We start from the raw sequence: 12,931 nt of genomic DNA, 5'->3' as shown, positions 1-12,931 counted from the left end.
AGAAATGCGTCTTTTTTGGGCTACTTAACCCAACACATGAACTGCGTAAAAACTGCTTAGATTCTTAGAAACATTTTTTTCTCTTTAAACCGTTCTTTGCTTTTAGATTCTGTTGCTCACTCTGTATGTAAATTGAAAGGAGAAAAAAAAGAGATGGAGGTTTTACCAAAATTATGTTGCTTCCATGGGAAGTTCACTGGCATCGATGGCGTGTGCATGTGATGTGTTGAATGTGTGTAAACTTGCAGGACATCTACCTAGAAGCTAGCAACATTTCACAAAGACTGTACCTGAACTCGGCATTTATTATGCTGACGTGTGCTCTGTGTGCGTGCGGGGGTGTGTGTGTGGATTTGGATTGACCACGCTGAAAACATTTGTGGGTTCATTGTGAAGTTTTGGAGGGCTGAGAGGTGGGCATTCAGTTGCTGTAAAAGGACTCTCAGACAGCTGATTGAAATGTTTGCTTTCTTATCGCTTTGCTTTGGGCTGTAATGAAATCAAACTGTGTTAATGAACATGTGATGTAAGCGATTTTTCTTTTTTCCTTCTTTAACATCCATTAGCGTTTGTTTTCTTTTTCTTTAGGGCTCCTGAAAGACTTCCATATTGTTCAGATCCCATTTCAAAATCACTGAGGGGAGTTATTGGGAAAAAAAAGAAAAAAAAAAAAAATCTCATCACTATTTGATAATTCAAAATCTGGTTTCTGAGGTGGCACTAGCAATAAATGCAGCCTAACTATAATCACAATCAGGGTCCAATTAATTTTTTTTCCTCCGTTAGAAGCTAATTATCACATAACGAGGGGTGTTTGCTTGTTAAACTCAAATCCACCCTTTTTTCTTTTCTTTTTTTTTTGTGTGTGCGAGCACAGCAGATCCAGCAGACTACGAAGGACTTTAAAACAAACAAACAAAAAAACAAAAAAAAAGTGTTCTGTTTGAAAATGTGAAGCTGATGGAATCATTTATTTTTGTTCGTCTTCTGTTTTTATAACGGGCGCTCAATTTGAAACTCATGACGCCCCTGCCATAACTGTTACTGCTTACTATAATGCTCCATGACACTACAAATGTTTATCTTTACAACAGTGTTTCACTGCTATATGTGTATACGCATACTTAACTGTACAGTTGAGCCTTGTGAGCAAAGGGAGGCTTAAACTTGCATTTCATTTTAGATATTGTGGCACTATAAAGGATTCGATGTTTAAAAAAAAAAAAAAAAAAAGGTCACTGTGTTCTCAGAACGGACTGCTTTCACCTGTTAGGTTTATCGGGCTTGGAGTGTGGGTTATTTTTTGTTGTTGGTTTTTTTGGCCTCTTACCCCTTTCTTGAAAGGATCTTGGCGCTTCTCATCATTGTACCTGCACCGCAATGTTGCCCATTTTGAGGTTGTTTGTTTTTTGTTTTTTTTTTTAACTTTTAAGATGCATATTTCAGTTTTTGTCAGAGGACCAGTGCTTTCTACAGCTGATCCAGCATTCTATTTATCCTCTCTGACCTTTATCCTTTCAGGTATTTGGTCATTACTCTCCCTTGTTAAAGAAAAAGAGCTTATTGAGAGAAAATAAATAAAGCAGTTGTGATTTCTTAAATGCACAGTTGTTTCTGTACTCGCACTCTCGTACCTCAGATTCTTCTGATGGCAGCAATTATTGGGATGAATAGTTTGCAGTTTGTTGAATGTGTGGTGTCCTTGATGGGCACTAAGGTTAACTGTGTACTAAATATGTGAGTTTCAAAGGAAAGTTTCAAAAAAAAAGTTTTTTAAAAGTTTTAGGCTCTGCTAACCATGTTTGTTTTTAACACTGAAGATAGACAAGTTCAGTCTGAGGTGTTTGCGCCACACACCTGAGGACTGCCAGCTCTTAGTTCATCATTGTTTTCATTTTTGTAAGGAGACCCAAGATTGGAAGTCACTCTTAATCAAATCTGGCCCACTGAAAGATGTGAAGGGGAACATGGATTTTGTGCTTCTCCGTTTATTTTTATAGGTTTTACAGCTTTTCCTACTGATAAAGACTTCCATGCCATTCATACTATCCTAAGGAAATGAAGTAATAGATGAACATTAAATTAAGAGAATATGAAAACCTTTTGGCTCAACAGTTTAGAAAAAAAAGAATAAACAAAAACTTTATTTTAGTATTATAGGACAGCCTGGCCAACAAGCTACCATCATTTTTTCATTAGGACACTTTATTTATTAGAGAAATATTTATTATATATTTATTTCTTACAGTTTAAGCCCTGCGAGTCATGTTGACAGATTTCTTTCTTTGTTACAGCAACATTTCTTTATCATGTAGAAAAAAAATGAGACATACTGTTGAAATTATACTTGTTTTTTCTTATACAATGATATCTTAAGGATTTAATGTGTAGTTAAACTTCTTTGTGCTGACAGAAAAGAGAATTTCATTTGGTCTGGCCCACTTAAGATCAACTTTGACATACCCCATGAAATCCATGCAGGAAATACACTTACCAGACACCAGAAAGGCAAGACTGGGTTGGACTCAACCTTTTTCCCTCAGGTTAAACTTTTTTTTTTTTTTTGCATGAATTCAACAAGTTGCTGGAAACATTCCCCAGAGATTTTGGTTCCATTTGTTGACTGCACATCAGGATGCGAAACTCCTGTTCCAGCACATCCCAAAGGTCCTCTGATGGACTGAGATTGACTGTGGATTCATTTCAATGTCCAAGAAAGCAGTTTGAGGTAGTCTGAGCTTTGTGACATGGCATGCTGTCCCGAAGAAGCGCAAACTGTGGACATAAAGGGATGGATATAGTAAGCAACAATACATAGGTAGGCTGTGGCATCTAAATAATGGTTTTTGATATATTTTGTATGATCATCAAGCACTCTGATTAGAAATTCTGGTAAACTCCCCAAGGCCCACAAAATAAATGTAAGGGTCACGAAAACTGAGGAGGCACAAAAAGAAAACTGAAAAAGCTCCACGTATTTTTCTGCCTTTTTTTTCTCCACTCTAAAAAAAACCCCACTCTAACTCTCTTCAGATTTTTTTACACCCACTCTATTATTCGGTCAGCAGTGGACACACAATGCAGGTTTTTGTGTCTTGGGAGCAACGCCTTTGCTGCTTTATTTCTTTTGTGCTGTACATTGTTTAACTGTAATCACAAAGTTACCTTTAGTAAACGTCCACATGTATTAATAACTTCCGTAGTAACAAGACAACAACGCACTTGTGTAGTTCAGGCACGGTGACGTCACTCGGGTCAGAGATTCCGGAGATTTTTGCGGCGTAAAAAAACCCAAAGGAGGCGAGTCTGGACGAAGAAAGTTTCTCCTTCCTTCCTGGGTGCGGAGCGGGAGTTTGCATACCTCACCGCGCGGCTTTCCACGAAGCTTTTGGAGTGTTCCCTTTCAGTCGATTCACTCGGTACAACACATAAGTATGGGATATCACGCCCTCGCGTGTCCTGGCTGAAGAAACCTTTATTCACGCCTTTACGGCAGATGACGTGTGATGACACGCGCAAGGCCCCGCCCGCACATATAGCCGCTGCCATCACCGTCATCCCTCAGTTCTTACGCTCTTCACCTCGCTGAGAACACCTCTGCTGAGTTGGGCTAGCTAGCTACTGCTAGTTAGCTCCGTTGTCTGCCAACTTGAACCTAGCTTAACTGCCCCTGTTGGTGTTAGCCTCCACCGCCCAGCTGGTGCGTAGGCTGCCCGCGGAGCGCTATTTTCAAGTTTTTCTTGTGCAGCGTTTCGCTTTGCGTTTTGGGAATGGACTCCAAACCGAAGCGAGCAAAGCAGAAATCTTCTGTTCGCCCCTGTCCTCAGGGATGTGGTTTCTCTTTGCACGACAGCGACCAGCACGATGCCTGCCCTGTCTGCCTGGGGATCGTCCACGCTAGGAGAGCGTTGACGGAGCCCGAAGCTTGTGCGTTTTGTCGCCAGCTCCGACGCTCGACCCTGGAAAGACGGGTGACGTTTGTGGAAAGAGTGCTGGGACGCTCGGCTGTCGCACGGCATGACCCTCTTCTTTCCGAGTCTGGAGCCCCGGCTTCGTCCGAGTCCGAAGACGAAAATTTTCAGGTCGATGTCCCCGCGATTAGCTGGGCTGACCACATGGAATACGTTGACGGGTTAGCCGATGACGGACCGGAACCATGCAGGAGCGCTGACGGGCTTCAGCCTGGGTTGAAGCCCGCCAGCGCTCCCCAGGAAGACGATGACGTGCTGGACATCGGCCTGGATATCCATGGTTTGTCGGAGGATGAGCAGGAGAGCTCATTGTCGACCCAATATGCCGCCGCTGCTGCGCCGGTCGGCCACGATGACACCTCTCTTTTCTCCCTGTTTCGCCGTGCCGCTGAGAAGCTGCAGGTGGACTGGCCCTCTCCTCCACCAGCTCGGAAGCCGTCGCGGTTTGCGGGTTTTTTCCTTCCACCGGAGCCCGCAACGGCCAAAAACTGCCTCCCCATGTTCCCAGACTTTCTCTGCGAGCTAACAGCGTCATGGGACAAACCTCTGTCTACCCGCGTCACTGTGCCCGGCTATGGACAGTACATGGAATTGGACGGCGCCGAGGGAGCTGGTTTAGCTAACCCACCCCCTATGGAGCCGTCTCTGGCTGCTTATCTGGCCCCGTCCCATAACCATGGTGTCGGTGGCCCCGCAACTCTGCCGTCCAAGCACTGCAGATTCTCGGCCTCGCAGCTGGAGAAGATTTATCGGGCTCAGGCCGGCACCGCTCGAGCCATGAGCTCCGTCACCATGCTCCAGACGTACCAAGCAATGTGCCTGGCGGAGCTTGGATCGCTGGTTCCGGAGGACAGCCCGCTGTCACCTCTTCTTAACGAGGTTAGAGTCACCACGGATTACATCCTCCGTGCGTCTCGCTGTGCAGCGCTCTCCCTGGGCAGAGGGATGGCTTCGACAGTGGTGGCGCAGAGGCACCTGTGGCTGACCCTCTCCGACGTCCCTGATAGAGACAGAGCTGTGTATCTGGACGCACCAGTGTCTGCGGCTGGGTTATTCGGACATTCACTTGAAGCCATTCAGGCTAGATTCGATCTGAGGAAGAAGCAGACGGAAGCTCTGCGCGACATCATCCCCAGACGCCAGCCCCAGCCCAAGCCCACTGCTAGCTCTCACAGGCCCGCCGCTCCTCTGACAGCTGGCAAGAGACCGGCGCCCACTGCTGGAGTGGGAGGGCCGCCGGCGAGAGCACGTACTCCGGCCCGAGCTCCACGCCAGTCGGCCTGGGGCAAAGGCCCTCCCCCGGGCCCCCGACGGGACCCGACGCCCAGGAGGAAGAAGCCTCAGCCCTCCTAGCTGTGATTGCGAGTGGGGAAGGGATCCGGCAGCAGGGAGACGCTGCTCTTACCCCTCTGTTGCCGCACAAGAGGTGCCGCTTAAGTTCTGTTCAGGTTGTCAGCCCCAGAAGGCGCTGCACTTCCCTATCGCGGTCTCCCAAGCACATAACCCCTGCACACGGTTCAGATGTGTTGAATGTTCAAGCGACCACATCGAGTGTTCCCGCTGTTTTTCATTGTTATGCCCCGAAAAAGGTGCACCCAACAAAATGTATAAATGTACATGTTCCCATGTTGCAATCAATAAAGAGTGTTGTTTACTCTCAAACAATCTCAAATGCTCAACCTGCAGGCGAAATGAGCCAGGTCAGGCAGGGGATGCAGTCCCCTGCAGACACACTGGGGGGCGACGGCGCCCCGCCGTCAGTGCTGCAGGCCAGCCGGCTGGCTGCTCACTTCCCTCAGTGGCGCGCTTGCGCCCCCTCTCCGTGGGTGCTGCAAACCGTTGCCATGGGTTACCGGTTGCAGTTCCGGGTCAAGCCGCCTCGTTTCCAAAGAGTCGTGAACACGATTGTCAACCCCGAGGCAGCCTTGGTACTCAGAGAGGAAATACAGGCGCTATTACAGAAGAGAGCAATACGGGTGGTCCCCGCTTCGGAGACGGACAAAGGTTGGTACAGCCGTTATTTTGTCATTCCGAAGAAAGGGGGAGGGCTTCGTCCCATCCTCGACCTGCGAGTCTTGAACACGTACCTGCGAACGTACAGGTTCAAGATGCTAACACTCAGACAGCTCCTGAGTGCAGTCGGCCCGGGAGATTGGTTTGCGACAATCGATCTAACAGATGCTTATTTTCATGTCGCTATACACCCGAAACACAGGCAGTTTCTGAGGTTTGCATTCGAGGGCGTAGCCTACGAATACCTAGTGCTGCCGTTCGGGCTGTCGCTCGCTCCCCGCACCTTTACGAAATGTGCCGAGGCAGCGCTAGCGCCCCTCAGGAAGAGGGGCATCCGCATCTTGGCCTACCTGGACGACTGGGCTCTCGTGGCTTGCTCCAGAGAACAGGCGGAGACGCAGCTGTCGCGGGTTCTGTCACACATTCAGACACTGGGGTTCTCTGTGAACTTTCAGAAGAGCTCGCTAATCCCAGGTCAACAGATCGCTTTTCTCGGTCTGGAAATATGCTCTCTTTCCAGCCGCGCACGGTTGTCAGAGCACAGAGTGGCCGCGTTTCATCGCTGCCTCGCTCAATTTCAGCTGGGACGCAGACTGCGTTTCCAGACGATATTGCGCTTGTTGGGCATGATGGCATCTATGATCGCCGTAGTGCCGCTTGGGCTGTTGAAAATGAGAGCGTTTCAACGCTGGACTCTCTCTCACCGTTTGTGTGCTTCGCGTCACCTCCGGAGGAGGCTGCCGGTAACTGCGTCTTGCATGCTAGCTCTCCGTCCTTGGAGGGAGCCCGGGCTACTGCACCAGGGCTCTCGGATTGGGAGGGTGTTGTTTCGCAAGGTGGTGTCCACAGATGCTTCCCTAAGTGGGTGGGGAGCGCTGTGCGAGGGTGCGTCAGTGAGAGGGATCTGGTCCGCGGCTCAGCGCCAGCTGCACATCAACCACTTAGAGCTGTTAGCAGTGTTCTTAGCTCTAAAGCGTTTCCGTCCAGTCCTGCAGGGCCAGCATGTCTTAGTCAGGACGGACAATTCAACAGTGGTGTCTTATATAAACAGGCAGGGAGGAACACGCTCTCTTCCCCTGTTGCAGCTGTCTCGCTCTCTGCTGTTATGGTGCAGTGTTCATTTTCTGACTCTAAGAGCCACCCATGTCCCGGGCCACCTGAACCTGGGGCCGGACCTTCTCTCCAGGGGGGGTCCTCTGGTGAGAGAATGGAGGTTACACCCTTCAATAGTGGCTCAGATTTGGGATCTATTTGGCGAGGCGCAAATAGATCTTTTTGCTTCCAGGGTGAATGCTCACTGCCCCCTGTACTTCTCCATAATCGACCACGATGCACCCTTGGGCTTGGACGCGCTAGCGCACCAATGGCCAGACGTGCTCCTGTATGCATTTCCCCCAGTGGAAATGATATCTCCAATTCTGGAGAGGGTGCGTCGGCATTCCCTCTCTCTGATCCTGGTGGCCCCTTGGTGGCCCGTGAAGTCGTGGTATGCAGAAATAATCAGCCTGCTTGCAGCAAGTCCTTGGCAGCTTCCTCTCCGCAGGGATCTCCTCTCTCAGGCGGGGGGGGAAGTGTTTCATCCGCGCCCGGATCTGTGGCACCTTCATGCTTACCTGCTGAGAGGTTAAACTTGGTTGCTAAGGGTCTGCCACCTAGTGTGGTAGCGACGATTCAGAGCGCCAGGGCCTCGTCTACTAGAGGCTTGTACGCTTACAAATGGCGAGCCTTCGAGCGATGGTGCCAGGACCGCCACACTCTCCCATTTCAGTGCTCTATTGTGGATGTTTTGACATTCCTGCAGGAGCTGTTGGATAAAGGCCTTTCGTTTTCGACGATCAAGGTTTATTTAGCGGCTATATCTGCTTGTCATATCGGTTTTGACGGGGTGACACCAGGTGCGCATCCCCTCGCCGTGCGTTTTCTGAAAGGGGTTCGCCGGCTGAGGCCCGTGCTTAAGTCCAGTGTCCCGGCTTGGGACTTGTCTTTGGTGCTGGAGGCCCTTTGTGGCCCTCCGTTTGAACCCGTTGAGTCGGTGGATATGAAACTTCTTTCGTATAAGACCGCATTACTTCTCGCTTTGGCCTCGGCGAAGCGAGTGGGGGACCTTCATGCGCTGTCTGTGCATCCTGCCTGCACGCAGTTTTCTCCTGATGGCCGCAAGGTCGTATTGCGTCCGAATGCCGCCTATCTTCCCAAGGTCATGCCTGCATCTTATAGTTCAATGGAGTTTGAGTTGCTGAGCTTTTGCTCCCCTCCTTTTGAATCTGAGGAGCAGAGGAGGGTGCATTCTCTTTGTCCGGTGCGTGCGCTACGCACCTACATTGAGCGCACTCGGGATGTGCGTTTGTGTGACCAGTTGTTTGTCTGCTTCGCTAATCCGAATAGAGGTAGAGCTCTGTCCAGACAGAGGCTGTCCCACTGGATTGTAGAAGCTATCTCGCTGGCATACAGCACCGGAGGTTTTGCGTTGCCCCACGGGGTGGGAGCTCATTCCACCAGGGGGATGGCGACCTCATGGGCTCTTTTTAGAGGGGTGCCTGTGGCTGATATTTGTGCAGCGGCTAATTGGGCGTCGCCGCACACTTTTGTGCGGTTTTATCGGTTGGACGTTACAGCCCCTTCGGTGGCTCATGCTGTCCTTTCTGCTGGGTCTACCACTCACTAAGGATGTGGTGGTCCCGTTCCGGTTCGGTGGCTGCTCTGCGGGGCGTGTATATAGGTCCCATACTTATGTGTTGTACCGAGTGAATCGACTGAAAGGGAACGGTTAGTTATGTCTATAACTTCTGTTCCCTGAAGGAGAGGAACGAGGTACAACACAGGGTGGCCCCACTGAGCAGTTGGCTCGGTGAAGAGCGGCTATCGAACTGAGGGATGACGGTGATGGCAGCGGCTATATGTGCGGGCGGGGCCTTGCGCGTGTCATCACACGTCATCTGCCGTAAAGGCGTGAATAAAGGTTTCTTCAGCCAGGACACGCGAGGGCGTGATATCCCATACTTATGTGTTGTACCTCGTTCCTCTCCTTCAGGGAACAGAAGTTATAGACATAACTAACCGTTTCTTATCCAGATAGCTAAGGTAACTTTTCTTTCTTCTTCTTCGCTGTCTGAGGACAGAAAGCTGCACCATCTTCTTCGACGTTTTTCTTCCTGTGCTGCACTCGTGACGATAACGATAAACAGCGAAAAAGTACCGCCTCGCTCTGAATTTATCTGAAAACTTAGATTTAAAAAAAAAAATAATTAGTTAATTTTCTTTTTTTTCAGCATTTTCTACTACAAACAGAATCCAAACAGGGGAAAATGGCTCTTGGCTAAAAGCTGGCTGTTTTTCCTCATTACTGCCTGCTCACACAGACGATAATCGTTAATAGGATTTTTTAAATATTTAATATTCGTCAGACCCCGTTAGCAGTTCACGGAAAAGTTGCTTAAAAAGAAAAAGAAAATCCATATCGCTCCTTAACAGAACATACGGCAGCCATCTTTGCCGCATAAAGTTAACTCTTCAACTGATTTATGAAAATAAAAAATAGAACATTTATGTTCGAATTATTATATTGTCATTTTTAATTAATAGATGACTGTCGACTGATTTTGATTGCTAAGTTTATTTGCACTCACATATTCAGCTTGCATTTGAAGACAACGCAATGTTATTTATGCTGTTAATATTCAGATGGTCTAGTTGTTTGTTGTATAGTGTGTCTTAACTGATTCAGAATAGATAAAGAAAAGGAATAATTAACACATTTCTGTGCCTGTTCAAAACAAAGGAAAATTCTACATTGTTGTTCATTTGAGCCTTCTACCATAAATAAAGAGCTGGCAAAAAAAGAGAAAAAAAAGCTGCTTGGTAGAGTTTTGTTACTTAACACTATAGAGAAGGTCAGTCTGAGGTGTTTGCTCCACACACCTGAGAACTGCCAGCTCTCGGTTCATCTTTTTTTTTTTTTTTTTTTGTAAGGAGACGCAAGATCGGAAGTCACTCTTAATCAGTGCATTGCAACAATGCTGAAATTCAACTCAAGGTGCTTTATATTGCTGGCATATATGGTATCTATATTGGTATGAGCACCTTTATTCTTCACACTCTGAGGCAGGTTTTCTCGTAATTTCTTTAAGTAGTCTCCGGGAATGATTCTCCAAGCCTCTTAAAGAATTACTTCATTCAATAATGTCAAACCAGGCTCCATGAAGGCCAATCCATGACTGATAGTATCAGATTGTGTGTTTTATCTATTCAGGGATCCTTGGGATCATTTTCATGCTGAAAAATTAAGCCATTTTCAATGCATGCTTCCTAAGATGTGACTTTTTTTTTCTGTGTTCATAATTCTGTTAATTGTGACAAGCTTTCCAGTACCACTGGCTGAAATGGAGCTCCAAATCATGAAACAGCCTGCACTGTGTTTTAAATGTGGCTTTAGACACCCACAGTCTTACCTTTTTTCTGGCCTCATATGTATTGATGATGATTTGGATTCATCACTCAGTCAGACTTTTTGCCACAGACTTTCAGTCCAGTTCTTGTTTAATTTTAATTCCCCCCTGTTTCCCTTCCTTAAAAATGTCTTCTTGACAGCCACTTTTCCAGTGAGACCATTATATGTGTTTATGTGAATTCAGATCAACAGGAAGCTAGATGTGTTCCTTTGCATCACAGAAGGCCACTCTGCAGCAAATCTGTGTGGAATGAGAACTGTGTCGTCCCCTGGTGGTTTGTTAATAAACACCAGTTTCTCAGATTTCAACCCCAGAAATACAGAAAATGTTAAAAACCTGCCCAGTAAACAAAACAAACAAAAACAGTGTATTCAAAAAGATTAAAACAAATATCAAAAATCAAAAGCAAAACCTCAGCTAACATATCGAACTGTTTACATGTTCACAAAAAACCAAATGACATTAGGCATAACATGCTCTTGGTTGATGCCAATACATTCCTATAGGGTGGTACTATAAGCTGAAACATCTTTGCATAACAGGTCTGCTTCTCTGATCCAGGATGACCGCCAAAAGTGCTGTCAGGCCCGATGAAGGCCTGATGATGATGCAGGAGCTTGATGACCGCCTGAAAGAGCAGATTGACAAACTGGAGCATGTTCGCCTTGGTGCTGTTGAACTGAAGGATAACTTGTCTGGGGTACTTTCATTAAAATGCTTATCTATCATATAAACAATTGTTTAATAAAATTGTATTATAAACAAACCTTTTTTGTTTTGTTTTGTTTTAAATTCAGAGCAACAGTGATCTAAGCCAGTCTATCAGTGACCATTTGGAGTGGCTGAATCACCTGTCTGAGCGAGTTGAGACTCTTCACATGAACACCACTGTTTTTATTCAGGTGGGAACGGGATGGGTTGTCTGAGGGGATGTAATAAAACGTCTGTCTTTTTCTCATAACTCATTTTCCAGCATTATCAGTCAAAAAACTGTCACTTCAGCAATGAAGACAGGACTCCCTTCCACTTTTAAAAAATGATGTCATTAGGGTTCGCTTGGGCACTGGTAGGAAGACCTGAAAGTATACACCAAAAACTCTGATGGCAAAAAGATTTAGGATCAGTTGCAATGATTGTTAGGGTAGCTTACTCATGAATTGGAAAATAACCGTGAAAATTCTTTGTATGTTTTCCAGATGAATCCAAAACCTCGTGCATGGGCAGGAAAACAGAGTTCCAAATATGGGTACCGCTGGGGTCGTCTCCACCAAGCAGATGATGCTCTGTCAGAGTGTGGCTGGTCCCCCATTCGCACACGACGTGGCAGCGATGCGGCCTCTGAAATGTCCTGTAATTGGTGACCGTTTAACCAGCTCCATATGTCAGCTGAGGTTTCAAAATAACATGACAATGCTTCACATTTTGTTATAGCTATAGTTTTCATGCATTTAATACTTTAATGTGGTTTTCTTCTGGTGTGTACTATGTTACTGAACACCCTGTATTGTTAATAAAACCATGGCTTTTGATTTTTATTTTGTAAGATTGTCTCTTCTCAGCTCTGTCTTTTAGCAACTTGAACATTTTTACATAGTCAGTTAAACTATCTAAACATTTTTGATATATTGCAAAGTAGGAAATTTGTTACTTTGTTAAGTTATGTTTCAAAAACTGTAAATAGTGCGATGACTTCACTCTTGTTTCGGCTGCCCTCTTTAAGGGTCAGCTACTTCCATCCCAAACATCCTATATCATTCCACAACCACAACTTGTCTACTTATTATTCATTCATGTATTCTGTCTTCCACTGACTTTAATTCTTAATGGAAATCTTGTTCTCAATGATTCACATGTTTGATTAGGTTTTATTATTATTATTTTGTTATTTTTCGGGCTTTGGGGCCGGAAATAATGGTATACTGGCTTGTGTGGTGACTTCACACAAATCTCGTAACAACAATATCCGATTGTTCAGTCTGACGTCACTAGCCGTGTCTGGGTCTAAACTCTGCTGCAGGTCCATATATCAAACAATCACTATGGCATTACTGAGAGTTGAAAAACTGTCTAAAGTCTTTCATCTTTAATAAAATGATCAGCGTTCTGCTCTACCGGGTGTAACAATTGAGTTTAACATCCAGGCATCCATGAAAACGGAATTTATGACATTTAACGGAGTTAGAAGTTAGCAGGAAGTTAGCTCGCTAGCTTCTATCCAAATACAATATAGCATGTCCTGACTGCGGGGTTTTGGAAACAAATTAAAACGTACAGCTCTGTTATCACTTCCAGCATAAATGAAGACAGAAAACTAAATAGCAGTGACGTTTGTAGGGTTACTGAAGTTTGGCTAGCTGGTATATAATGATGTGCTACGTGCTTGCGACACAGCTATGTTAGCATAATATAAACAAGCTAACTTTTTTTCCACTCGATAAAAGTTAACGTGAGTGTTCTCGGTGGTCAGAAACAAATGTAATCGCATGGCAGGATGCTGTA

The 12,931-nt window shown here is 46.0% G+C and overlaps 1 protein-coding gene and 1 long non-coding RNA gene across 4 annotated transcripts; one reads left to right on the top strand and one right to left on the bottom strand.

Moving 5' to 3' along the window:
* Positions 1 to 1,217: 1,217 nt before the first annotated feature.
* On the bottom strand, positions 1,218 to 3,362 carry LOC308392901. 2 transcript variants are annotated; one of them, XR_013970878.1, is made up of 2 exons: positions 3,223 to 3,362; positions 1,218 to 2,775 (listed from the first exon to the last, which is right to left on the bottom strand). It is a non-coding gene; the product is annotated as an uncharacterized lncRNA (long non-coding RNA). The 2 variants fall into 2 exon arrangements; XR_013970879.1 differs by having other exon boundaries at positions 3,166 to 3,305.
* On the top strand, positions 3,266 to 11,975 carry LOC308392900 (uncharacterized protein). 2 transcript variants are annotated; one of them, XM_080876244.1, is made up of 5 exons: positions 3,266 to 3,398; positions 9,047 to 9,065; positions 10,994 to 11,132; positions 11,230 to 11,334; positions 11,629 to 11,975. In XM_080876244.1, exons 3-5 carry the CDS (start codon positions 10,995 to 10,997, stop codon positions 11,791 to 11,793), a joined length of 408 nt encoding a protein of 135 aa, XP_080732370.1. In that variant the 5' UTR covers positions 3,266 to 3,398; positions 9,047 to 9,065; position 10,994; the 3' UTR covers positions 11,794 to 11,975. The 2 variants fall into 2 exon arrangements, with proteins under 2 accessions (XP_080732370.1, XP_080732371.1); XM_080876245.1 differs by having other exon boundaries at positions 3,283 to 3,398; positions 10,975 to 11,132.
* Positions 11,976 to 12,931: the final 956 nt, after the last annotated feature.

This window comes from Rhamphochromis sp. 'chilingali' (assembly GCF_963969265.1).
Source record: "Rhamphochromis sp. 'chilingali' genome assembly, chromosome: 2".
In the NCBI taxonomy this organism is placed as follows: Eukaryota; Metazoa; Chordata; class Actinopteri; order Cichliformes; family Cichlidae; genus Rhamphochromis; species Rhamphochromis sp. 'chilingali'.
This window is presented reverse-complemented; position numbering and strand designations above follow the sequence as displayed.

Coding starts and splice junctions, on each gene's coding strand:
- LOC308392900 (XM_080876244.1), top strand. CDS start 10,995: ATGACCGCCAAAAGTGCTGTCAGGCCCGATGAAGGCCTGATGATGATG. Junction 11,133..11,229: donor TGAAGGATAACTTGTCTGGG/GTACTTTCATTA, acceptor TTTTAAATTCAG/AGCAACAGTGATCTAAGCCA. Junction 11,335..11,628: donor ACACCACTGTTTTTATTCAG/GTGGGAACGGGA, acceptor TATGTTTTCCAG/ATGAATCCAAAACCTCGTGC.